General features: G+C 45.6%; 1 protein-coding gene and 1 long non-coding RNA gene across 10 annotated transcripts in view; one reads left to right on the top strand and one right to left on the bottom strand.

Annotated features, from left to right (window-relative positions):
- The window catches only part of ILDR2 (immunoglobulin like domain containing receptor 2), a 59,707-nt gene that overhangs the window by 29,959 nt on the left and 16,985 nt on the right, over window positions 1–12,763 (bottom strand). For all 9 annotated transcript variants that reach the window (XM_086694157.1, XM_086694163.1, XM_086694162.1 and 6 more), the window contains exon 3: window positions 12,644–12,763. In XM_086694157.1, coding sequence (XP_086550283.1) covers window positions 12,644–12,763 — 120 coding nt within the window. The remainder of the gene's footprint in view (window positions 1–12,643) is intronic.
- Window positions 650–8,527, top strand: LOC147572724 (uncharacterized). Its single transcript, XR_015246221.1, has 5 exons — window positions 650–782; window positions 914–1,224; window positions 3,254–3,391; window positions 8,043–8,128; window positions 8,259–8,527. It is a non-coding gene; the product is annotated as an uncharacterized LOC147572724 (long non-coding RNA).

Below are 12,763 nucleotides of genomic sequence, written 5' to 3'. Positions count from 1 at the left end.
ACTCTGCCTTTGCAAAGTGCTACAGTGAACCGGTTCCCTGCCCCCAGAGAGGGAAGAGATGCCAAGTATTATTAGTAATCTAGCATGCACAACTTGGCCTAAGATGAAGTGCAGAAGGCGGCTGGATTTGACTCGGAAACGACCCGGGGCAGGGTGGGATTTAACGGAAGAAGGGAACGGGCTTCCTCGGTACCCAGTGTGATTTTCTGAGCTCACCGGGCTCCATCCAACAGGCTGGCAGAGGGAACTTAAATACAAAGGTGCTCAAAATGGCCACTTTCCTCAACCCCCAAAGCCCTGATGGTCTGAAGCAGACACGGAGGGCCCCACTCCTTGTGGGTCTTGGGCGGTGGGGGTCTCTGCCCTTTCCTCTCAGCGTTGAGGGGCTTCCCCCTGGGGGCAGTTCCCAGACCAAAGTCCAGACACCGCCGGCGTGTCAACGCGAACCTGCACCGTTGAATGGCAGCAGCTGGCTCTGGAGAAAAAAGCAACGACTGTCTTCCTGCCCGGCTTTCAGGGGCCCCAGTTCTTTCTTGGCCGCGCTGAGCCGATTTCTCGGTGACGCCCACTCCCCCGCGGCCCCCCGGGGCCTCCCCTCTGCGGGCCCGTCCCCGCCCTCCCTCCCGCGCCCGGGGCCCAGAGACGACAATGAAGCTGGCGGGCTGACCCAGCTGCTTCAGCTCGCGCCCGGGTAACCACGGCAACCGCAGGCTTCAGGAATGCGCGCTAATTGAAGGCCGAGTTTCCTCCCACGGTGATGAGCAACAAGTGAAGCAAAAATAGTGAGGCGGGATACAGGCTGCGAGGGAGCAGGGGGTGGAGGGGAGAGCAGGCGCAGCGCGGGACTGGGTGGCTGGGGACGGGGGAAGGCAAAGGGCGCCTTGAGACCTCGTCTGTTCTCTTCGCCACCCAGGGTCGTGAAGAGCTAAGTGGACGCCCTTTACCCTTCAGACATCTTGGGGCAAAATTGTCAGTGAACAGTCCTTAACCATCTCTGTGCTGGGCCCCTCTGATCGGTCCTGGTAAACGAATGGCGATGTGTACATCCCTAGGACCCCACAAATGAAACGCCAACTAGCAGCGAGGGTCCGGCAGGTGAAGGAAGGAGCCGACCCTCATTTGCCCCCAGTTTCCCTGGATCTTCTGTTCTGTTCTCTTCAACCGAAAGGAGAACCTTCAAGGCGGTCACATTTATGGGGCGACCATGATACCAGTTTGGACAGTGTAAGTTTATGCCTGTTGTCTTGAGATAAATTATTAAAAGTTTCCCCTTTTCCCTCTCAAGGATCCTGATTTGGACAGTAAGTTATGAAGTCACCCTGTCTAAAGCCTTTTAGAGCCATCCAGGGCCTAATCCAAGTCAGGCGTTTCCCCAGACCCCTCCAGACTTCAGCGAATGGCCTGTGTGCTGTACTCCTTGCATTCAGGCACCAAACGCCATGTAATTAACTCGGGGCCATCCGCTGAGAAATAGGGGCTTCCAAAACAACCAAAACAGAGCAACCAAAACATAGCATGCTGGGACAGAATGTCCTGAAATCCACTAGCGCGAAGATTCCCACGGGGCTGATTGGGGTCACCACTGGCAAGGCACTGCCCAAATGTCATTGAGGAACCAAGAATCTATTAGTAATAGGATTGCCAACGCACAGATGGCTCATTAAAGCCTCTGCCTATGGAATGGGCTAAAGGGAAATCAGCTCTTCTAGCAGGAGCCCCGGATCGCAGAACTCCCTGCAGAGCGTTCCCTCAGATCAAGCATGACGCACCAGCAATGAAATGTGAGGGGTGGGAACAGGTGGGAGTTCTTACTTATCATGTGCCATTTAATCCTCACGATAGACCTTCCACGTAGCTTTTATTACCCCTTCCCCATTTTTACAGATGAGGAAACTGAGGCTCAAAACTGAGGCTCATTAACATGGACTTACCCAAGGTTATATGGCTGCACTGAATCCAGGGGTATCTGACCCCAAAGCTCTTCACAACAGACCTTGCCAAGTATCCACACGGACCTTGGGTCAAGATCAGGGTTTTGCCACATTGGCACTATGGCCATTTGGGGCCACGTAATTGTGTGTAGGAGGGCTGTCCTGTGCATTTAGCAGCCTCCTTGGCTCCTACCCACTAGATGCCACAGCACCCCGTACGTTGTGACAACCAAAATGTTTCTAGACACTGCCAAATGTCTCCTGGGGGGCAAAATAGCACCCTGTTGCGAACCAATAGCCTAGATACTTAATATCAAATACAGTCTTAACCTTTTCTCATATTCTCTAATTGCTTCAGAAATACAATATTCATCTTTATCAAAAGACCGTCATTTTTATAGGGACAAGATGGCATCATTTATTTACTCTGTATCCTTACTGTGCTAGGGACATAGTATGCAGAAAGGACTAGTTAAATGTAAATCATAATTTCAATGTAAACCATACTTGAAGCAAAACTAACCCTACTGCATGGTGCCTATCATACAGCAAGGGTGCGATTATGCACCAGAGAGGTCTAAAGGCCATAGGAGGCTTTCCGCAAAGAGTAAAAGGCGTGATCTCAATTCTTTGGAGCAACCACCACCCCCATTCCACTGCTCCTACAGTAGAATGGTTGTTACTCATGGTCGTTAACCAGAATCATATTCTAGTTGATGCCTGGCTAACTTTCTAGTTCTTCCACCAGAGGCATCTAGGTATGCTCAGGGCAGAGCAGGCTAGGGCTAGGACAGAGAACTGGGAAAAGAGGCAATGGGGATGAAGCCTAAAGAGCTCACTTCTCATTAGTTCTCTGGCTCTCCTTCCACGGGACCTGGCACGGTTATCTTGGCTCTTCTGGATATCTGAAGGCACAGGTGTCCCCTGAAGATAGAAAAGATGGCTCCGCCCCCCTGGTAGAATCAAGTTCACTTGAGGTCTTTCATGCGCGGCCAAGATAACTGAGGTATAACTGAGTCTACAAATGAAAATATGGGCACAGCCCGAACCCAAAGATGTTCCAGAGGAGTCACCCCCAGATTTATGGCTAGAGTGTGGTTCTGTAATTAATTCCTTCTCTCCTTTCTGCCAGGAGTAAACTTTTTCTGTCTTCTCCCCCAATTCTTTTTCCCTCTTCTTCTGTTTGTAAATCTTGGAGAGAAACAGCAGCAGCCACTCGGAGAGATCAAAGTTTTAGCAAGCAACAAAGACCTCCAAGGAGGCTGTTGCCATGGGAACCCTGGGAGCTGAAGCCCTTTTAATCGGCCAATCTCCTTGGTTAGCAGCACCAGGCTGGGGCTGGCAAAGAGGAAGAGAAGGAGGAGGAGGAACCTTGGCAACAAGTAGCCTTTCTTAACGGCCAGAACGTCACAGGGGTGGCAACACAATGGGATTCAGATTGAGGCGGCATTGACACCGGGGTGAGTGCTAGAGCATTTCTGCTCAGGCTTAGAAACACCTGTCCAAATCCCTAAGGTCAATGGCGAGTTCTGAGATGTCCCCTCCCAAGAATTCCCTGATTTCTGATTATGTTCTTTTTTTTTTTTTTTTAAGTTTATTTATTTATTTTTGAGAGAGACAGAGAGAGTGAGCTGAGTGGGAGAGGGGCAGAGAGAGAGGGGGAGAGAGAGAATCTCAAGCACGTTCCTCACTGTCGGTGCAGAGCCAGATGCGGGGCCCGAACTCACAAATCATGAGATCGTGACCTGAGCTGAAACCGAGAGTCAGACGCATAACTGACTGAGCCACCCAGGTGCCCCTCTGATTGTGTTCTTAATGGTTTCTTTTTTTAAATGTTTATTTATTTATTTTGAGGGGGGCAGTGAGAGGGAGAGAGAGAGAGGAGTGTGAGTGGGGGAGAGGGAGAGAGAGAGGGAGACAGAGAATCCCAAGCTGGCTCTGTCAGCACAGAGCCCAGCACGGGACTCAAGGGGCTTGAACTCATGAACCATGAGATCATGACCTGAGCCAAAACCAAGAGTGGGACACTTAACTGACTGAGCCAGCCAGGCACCCCTTAATGGCCTCTTAATACGAACCGGCTGGGGGCACCTGGATGGCTCAGTCAGTTAAGCATTCAACTTCGGCTCAGGTCGTGATTTCACGGTTCATGGGTTCAAGCCCCACACCGGGCTCTGTGCTGACAGTTCAGATTCTGTGTCTCCCTCTCTCTCTCTGCCCCTCCCCTGCTCATGCGCTCTCTCTCTCTCTCTCTCTCTCTCTCTCTCTCTCTCTCAAAAATAAATAAACATTTAAAAAGAATTTTTTAAATACTAACAGCCTACAAGGTTTATTTTAGACCACAGTAACAATTTCAGGCACGGTGTTGTGAATAAGTTGATTTTATAAAAATTCATGTATGTCTGTTCCTTCACCCCTTGCCTAGGTAATATATGCTTGCACTTCTGAGTAAGTCACAGAAGGAGATGGAAGGAAAAATAGAAGCATGACAGAAAAACAAAGGTAACTCTGTGGCATTACCGTCACAGGGAAGAATCGATCCCAACTTAGCACCTCCTCACAAGGACCTGCTGGGAGCGAACCTATTTCTGGCTTCCTGGAATAGCGATGCATTTGGCCCGTGAAGAAGCCGAAATGGATGAATTCCACAAAATATTAACAGTGTTTGTTTTTGCCCGCCTTCTTCATTTGGAAACAACTGCCCAATTTCCCTTTAGGAAGCTACTCCCTTTTCCCTTCAACGCATACAGTTCAATGGGGGCTGGTGGCCCGTTTGTATGCTCCTCTGCCAGAGCACAGCCACCCCCAGCAACAGGACTTCTGCCCGCCACTGCGAAGAATGGCACTTTGTCCTCCTGAGATGGAAGGCATTAAAGACCATTTAACTCTGGACCTGCTTGGGGCCACCTTTGCCCCAAACGGAGAGCCTGCCTGAGAATTAAGCTAACCCAGAGGAGACAGAGATTCTTTAAAATATAATCTGGGGGCAGTTGGGGGGCCCAGTCAGTTGAGCGAGCAACTCTTGACTTCAGCCCAGGCTGACACCAGGGTCGTGGGGTCAAGCCCCACATTGGGCTCCATGCTGAATGTGGAGCTTGCCTAAGATTCTCTCTCTCCTTCTCTCTCTGCCCCTCTCCCCTCTCCCCGGTCCAGAAGCAGGCGCTCTCTCTAAAATAAAATTTAAAAATTAACAAATAAGGGGAGTCTGAGTGATGCAGTCAGTTAAGTGTCCGACTCCTGATCTTGGCTCAGGTCACGATCTCAGAGTTTGTGGGTTCAAGCCCCTCATCAGGCCCTGCTCTGATGGCGCTTGGGATGGGGCCTACTTGGGATTCTCTCCTTCTCTCTGCCCCTCCCGTGCTTGTGCGCGCTCTTTCACTCTCTCTCAAAATAAATAAACTTAAAAAAAGTTTTTAAATAAATAACTGAAATACAATGTAATCCGAACATAGACATACTTGGACTTGGACTTACCAATTACCTAAGCCAAAAAAGTCCCCTAAGCCAGGTTAAGTGTCTATCCCTTGCAATCAGAAGAGTTCTGAAGAATACATTCATTAGCTGTGGATAGTGAGATTTTAGGAGACATTTTTTTCTTTTCTACATTTCTCTTCTGATTGAAATGCTTCCAATACACATATATCATTTTTTCTAAAACGGAAACAATATTAAAGCAAAACAAGACTGCGGTATTTTAGGCATCACCCTATATAGAGAATTAATTTTGCGATCTGTGGATCTTCTATTTTTTTTAATTTTTTTTTTAATGTTTTTATTTATTTTTGAGAAGAGAGAGACAGGGCCTGAGTGGGGAGGGGGAGAGGGAGAGGGAGACACCGAATCTGAAGCAGACTCCAGGCTCTGAGCTGTCAACACAAGAGTCTGATGCGGGGCTCGAACTCACAAGCCATGAGACCATCACCTGAGCTGAAGTCAGACACTCAACCGACTGAGCCACCCAGGCACCCCAGCAATCTGTGGATCTTTTAAATAAATCAAAATCCTAGAAAGGGCTCTGAAAGCGATCTTATTTATCCTAATATTCTAGACAAGAGAACCTGTTCAATGTTGAAAGCTCATCAGAGAGGGAGTTTCTGTCATTTCCTCCGCCAGCCATAATTTCCAAAAGTTACCATTAGGAAAGTCTTCCTTAGCTTTAATCTAAACACCCCTTCGGTAATGTTCTCTTACTCTATTCTCGGTCCAGAAGCAGGAGTGTTCATCCACCCATGTTTCCACAGGGGCCCTTTCCCTCATTTTTCTATTTGAAGGCACTTCAAAAACAAGCTACCACATGGGACATCAGAAAGAAGGGGTCAGGCCCTCATATTGTGCGTAGAGAGAAGTAAGAGCAAGGCAAGCTGCTTTTAGATTTTAAAATAATAACTTCTCTGCTTGAGCCTTCCTGAATGGTGAAGTCCTTTCCTGCCAGCTGGAGCAGCCCGAGGGAACTTTACTTCTATCCAAATAGTGGCATGGTTCCAGGTTATAAACATCCTGTCCTTGCCACAGATCTTAGACCAATGTCTAATCTCAGGGTGGCAGGTTCCTGGACATTCCCTTCTTCTGTCTGCTGGTATGGCCCTATGATCCCAAACATCTAAATGTTTCTAAGGTACCTGGCACAGTCATCTCAAAGCACCCAAAAACACCAAGTGCGTTTCCAACTTCAGTATGACTTTACTTTCTGAATCATCAAAAGGAGATTAAAGAACGTTCAGTATAGTTTTTGTGTTTAATGTTGAATCAGCGGTTGTCCTCCCATTTCTCTGAATCACTTGTCTTCAGATATTTCTGAAACCTCTGAAAGAAGCATCCAGAGCGATTGGTAGAGGGCTCAGATGTATGGGGAAAGGAGGGTGGGGTCACACTCAGGGAGAGGTATGCAATCCAGGCAATGGCAACTATGCCTTTGAAGTGAGTGCCTAGGTCAACGGTTATAGGCAGTTGCCCTTAGAAATAAAGTGAAATACGAAAGCTAATCTGGGACAAGTAAAAATGATTGCCCATGACCTCAAAGCAGCAATCACAATTTTTAAAACATGGTTTATGCAGGGGAGCATTCTATAGCTTCTTAATATACACAGGTCATGTGGTACTGTGGAAAGAAATGAGGCTAGGAATCAAAACATTTAGGTTTGAACATTAAAAAAACATTTTTTTAAAAGGGGGGGGCAGTGCCTGAGTGGCTCAGTCAGTTAAGTGGCCAACTCTTGATTTCTGCTCAGGTCATGTTCATGAATTCAAGCCCTGCATCGGGCTCTGTGCTGACAGCACGGAGCCTGCTTGGTATTCTCTCTCTCTGCCCCTACCCTTCTTGTGTGTTCTCTTTCTCTCTCTCTCTCTCTCTCTCTCTCTCTCAAAAATAAATAAATAAGCATTTAAAAAAATTTTTAAACATTTAGGTTTGATCATCAACACTGTTTGGTTTTTTTTTTTTTTTTTTACTGGGATGATTGTTATAAAACCTGAACATTAATTTCTTCACTTGGAAAATGAGGAAAATAATTCCTGCTATCCTACCTTATTACATGGTCATTATAGAAAAAAATTTGTGAACTACAAATTATTATCAGTGTATGTTAATATTAGTATCATTAGGAAATGTATGTTAATATTAGTATCAGAGTAATGGTATTACTTTGGTGGACTTTTTTTTTTTTTTTTTGGCATCTCACATCCATTCTTCTTTTGTAACAGTGCCTCAATTTACTTTGGGGAATTAATTCTTCTCCATATCTGGATGGACGAGCCGCCAAGAGCCCCTGGTCTCCCAAAGCTAAGCACTGGACACCTGTCCAAACTGGGCCGACTAGACTCTCTCCTGAAACTGATTCTTGAGCTGGAAAATGCAAAACCAGAAAAAAACAATTGAATTGATTTTTTTTTTTTTTCTGGCTATGGAGCCCTTAAAGACATTTTCTATTAATTCTTGCTACGTAGACCCTAGAGCATCTCTGGCACCACAAGGACTGTGCTGTGTTCACTAAAAAAGACTTTTACTTTTTTCCTGGGGAAATACAAAGTAACAGCATAAGTGACCCATGTCACCGCCAGACCTGGCAGCTGAAAAGTCTCACATGACCTTTCTCACTCTCTCTTCCTAAGCAGCTGAGAGTCAATGTTTCCGGTACAGCTGAGCCAAACAAGGGAGAAGCTTAGAGTCCCATTCCACCACCTGGAAGGGAGCTACCCAGGTGAGTCTCCTAACCCACATTTGACTAGGACAAGAGGAAGTAATAGACTTCTGTAGTAAGAAGGGAGGTGTGACAGGGGGTGTTTTTACAGAAACTAACAAGTGTCACCCTCACACACTATCCTTTTCAGAGACGTTCCAGGCTTCCTTTCAGTTATGATACCCTTCCAACAAATTCTTTTCCCGCGGAAGTTGCTCACCTCCGTCGCTTTCAACCACATCCCTGATGGATCTATCACCAGTAACGATTTCAACAGCCAGATGAAGAATGATGACCAGTGAGATTAAACCATGCTATCTCACTAGGGACTGTATGCATTGATTGAACTGACCCTTCATAAAGCAACAAATGTATACTCAGCACTGACTAACGTTTAAGAAGCATAAAGTATTAGGTACACATTCTGACCGTTTGTCACTAAAAACAAAAAAACATTCACACCAGCCTCTTTATACCTGACACTCTGCGGGGCATTACAGATATGAAGACAAATGAGAGTTGGTCCTATATCTGAAGACCACATGGTCCAGGGCTACTGAGAAGCTTCCAGTGTTGTGGGAGAAATCAAGATGAGTACGCATGCAGTACCAGGGTTACTACTCACACGAGGTAAAACTAGAATACAAGACTGGCAGGTTCTGTCCTTGGCCCTTTCCACTTTATAAAATCTTCCCGGGTGACTCATCTACTCTTTCATGGTTCTGATTATCACTCAGGATTCTCAAATCTGTCTTCTCGGATCCTGGCTTCTCCACTGAGTTCCAGGCCTACGTTTCTAGTCAGCAAGACATCCGTACCTTGGTTCCCATAGGCCTCTCGTTCAACTTGTCGAGAACCAAAGTCATTCTCCTGCCTCCCCAACCTGGTTTCCAACCTGTGTCCTCTCTTAGTTGATGGAACACCTGCCTACCCAGCTAGCTAGAAATCATGGTATCCTTTTGACTCCTCCCTCTCTCCTCTCTCCTTTTATACATTAGTCACCAAGATCCGTCACCTTCCACCTCAGAAATGCTTCTGTGTTGTTCTCAATTCACTGCTCTGGTTCAGAATCTCCTATGCTTTCATCCCCACTGCTGCAGCACTCCCAGGGCCCATCCTTCTGTTCTAGCATTCCTTTTACATTGTCTACACTGCTGCTAATTATAGTTTTGACCCTAAAATCTCACTTCATTCTTCTTAGTATTTCTTTACCGGATCCCCAAAGTCTTCAGGATGAAGTCCAAACTCCTTAGTCTGACATAGAAGCCGCTTCACAACTGTGCTCGGTCAACTTTCCCACCTTCACCTTTGTGAGTATGGTGAGAAAAATAAACTCAACTTTGCCTCTAATTGACCCCTTTAACTCATCTCTCCTTACTGATTGGTCATCTGAAATTCCAACCAGCTTTCTGCTCCCCACTTTGTGACCATCTCCAAGGAAAGCTACTTTCAACTCTTTCCAGGCACCATCAATAGTCTCTCCTCATTCTCATGGGATTGGTCCTTTCGACCCTGACCTACTGCAAAAGACCACAGTCTATTCTCTGTGGCTTCCTTGTGAATGAGCATTACCCTGTATAGTCTTGTAACCAACCTGTACCCCTTCTATCTCTGTCACGAGGACTCAAGTCCTGGGAGGCCATCTGCTCATTTGTCAAGGTAGTCACATCCCTCATGTCTATCTACTTTTCAGTCCAAAATTTTAAAATTGAAATGAAGCTCAAAAGTTACCTACACACCATTTCCTATACATAAATGTCTCATTTATAACAACTCGTAAGAAATTTTTCACCCTCTTGGGACAAAGAAATCACTGTTCCTCAGAATACTTATTCCATCTGTAATGTCTCCAATGGCTACGAGAAATTTCTTCATACTGAGACGGATTCCCGCCGCTGGTAACCTCTACTCCTGGTTCCAGTTCTACCCAGCCATGCAAAGCTTCCAGTCCCTCTTCTGTACAATTTCACTTCTGATATGTGGACATGCTTCCCATAATCCCTTTCCCAAGTCCGCCTTCATTAGATCAAACCCTCTCAGCTCCTCCCAACCAACCATTCCTCATTAAAATTCAATGACTGAACCAGTGGCTCATGGAGGTTGTAATTAGCAATCGGTGGACCCAGTTATATTATCCCTGAGGATTTCATGACTCCTTGAGATTGACCTCAGACATCAGGTTGCTCTCCTGGGCTCACATAAAAGGAATACCTAACAATCAGGCCCGCAGGATGTAACCACCAAATAATTAGAATTTTAGAAACCGCGACAATATTTTGACTCATTCTCTATAGGGTGTCAAGATAAAGACGACTCCGAATTTTGCATCTGGAAAGTAAATACAGTAGTTTCTGTGGCCAGAAAGTTCTCACAGATTTCCAAATAACTTCTTTCAATAAACATCACAACTAGTATTGCCCTAAAAAGTTTATACACGGCAAATTAGGGGCGCCTGGGTGGCTCAGTCGGCTAAACGACCGACTTCGGCTCAGGTCATGATCTCACGGTCCGTGAGTTCGAGCCCCGCGTCGGGCTCTGTGCTGCCAGCCCAGAGCCCGGAGCCTGCTTCAGATTCTGTGTCTCCCTCTCTCTCTGCCCCTCCCCCACACATGCTCTGTCTCTCTCTGTCTCAAAAATAAATAAACGTTAAAAAAAAAAGTTTACATGGCAAATATATCACACTCTGAGCATTTCTAATTAATGTGGAGCACAGCAGAAGGGTATGTTTCTCCCCTGCGAGAACCCCAGCATGTATCTGCTCATCTCACAGATAAGCTCCCTCTACTGTGATGAGCTCACCTGCGGGCTCCCCAGTTTTCTTTTACTGTTCTTTTTGGAGGGACACGGATTTCTGTTCTTCATCTTTTCTCTCATCATTGGTGACCATTTTCAGCTGAGCCTTTCTCTCACCCGCCTCTTTCTGTCCTCCGGACAGACCGCATCGTCCCCCTAGCGACCGTGTGTTTCGATCCAGGGAAATGCCCTTCCTATACTTGCCGTACATCCTCAGATGACAAGGCTTTCTCACTCTATTTGTTTCCCCACGTTTGCAGAACTGGGAACAAATTATTTAAAGTGGTTTTTACCTGGCCTCATTTTCCTGCACAGGCAATTACTTCTCTGCAAATGGCTGCACTAGCCAAATAACTGTGTCCACAATTAGCTAATTGCAGGTTCAATGAGCCACTTGTTCCTTCAAACTTGGCCATTAGAGTCGTGTGATTGGGCAGAAATTTATCTTTCTATTCCCCTCTGATTTACAGAGTCACCGCAGATCCCAAATTTGATTTCCCCGCATTCTTTTACAGTGTGAATCTAAGCCTTTTTACTTTACTTCCTTTTGTGTATCTGGATTCCATTCTTTTACAAACCGCAGCAGCTACGCTTTATGTATTAGACCCAAGGAATATGTATTTGAATTAAGTCAACCCTTTAATAGGGGTTATCATTAATTAGAGGGTGAATTATTAATAAATTATCCATTTGATAAACCGTAAAAGTAAGGCCGCAAAACAGTTGATTTGCCAAAGGCAAGCGGTCATAATAGAGTAAAACTAAAAACCCTAAATAGCAAACTCGACTTTCTCCCTAGGCCCTGAGCTTCCCACACAGGGTAAGAATTAACCTTCAACCTCACTTGCCTTTAAAAGAAAGCACCCTTAAACATTCCTAAAAATCATTATCACCTGGGTTCTCTGAAACTACAAAAAATGTCATTTCTTTTAAAAACTGCTTGAATTTTTCTCCTACAATTAATGCATTTTCTTTTCTCAATTTCTGTATATTTGACTCTAATTTTCTTGTTCAACCAACACTTATAGAACATTGAAATGTGTGCTCAATTTTCAGTTTCATCACAAGGAGGTCATCTCCCACTAACACTCCTCCAATCCACTAGAAGAGTCGCCAAGAATAGTGAGTTTTCATTTATGAACAAATTAATATTAATGAGGATTAGATATATTTGCTTTGAGAATGACTCAGACACTTTTAGGTTTCAAGACATTTGCCTTCCAATAAACACTAGCAGACTCTCAGATGGTTCTTTTCACCTGGAACATTTTATTGTTAAACTCTCTAGTTTACAGCCACCCCTCCTCATGATTGTCCTAAGTGTCTGTAACTGAATGGGAAACGATTCCCCATGTCTCAGGAGATCCTGACCCACCAACAAATTCTTATCTCTCAATTGTCTCTATTCTGCTTCAAAAGCCTCTGGCATTTTCTTCAACACTTAGCGTATAAAAAGGTAAGTAAAGCTTAAGAGCAAAGAGAAATCAGGGTTAAAGGTACACAAGTGGAAAGGAGGGAAAAACAACTCTAAGAAAGCAGAAGAAACACCCAGGACAATGCTAAAAAAAGGGAGGGGGGCACAGCCTCCAAGAAACAAGATACAATAACGCCTACTGCTCACAGAGAACACGTACTGAAACCAGTTTGCGCACAAACGATAAAGCCTGAGTGTGCACCTGCTGGGATATGGAGGGAGAAGTGAGGCGGTCGAAGACACAGGTGCTGCTGATGCTTTTCACTTACCCAACACCAGCAATTCTGCCGAGTCCTCGTTTTTGCCCTCCAGGTCATCAGGGGTAGTGATAATACAGTAATAGAGTCCGCTGTCTCCCCACATGAGTTTTCCAATTTGAAGATCAGCAT

This window comes from Puma concolor, chromosome E4, assembly GCF_028749965.1.
Source record: "Puma concolor isolate L17-30 chromosome E4, mPumCon1.1.hap2, whole genome shotgun sequence".
Taxonomy (NCBI): Eukaryota; Metazoa; Chordata; class Mammalia; order Carnivora; family Felidae; genus Puma; species Puma concolor.
Note: the sequence above shows the minus strand (reverse complement) of the source record. Positions and strands in the feature narration are given on the sequence as shown.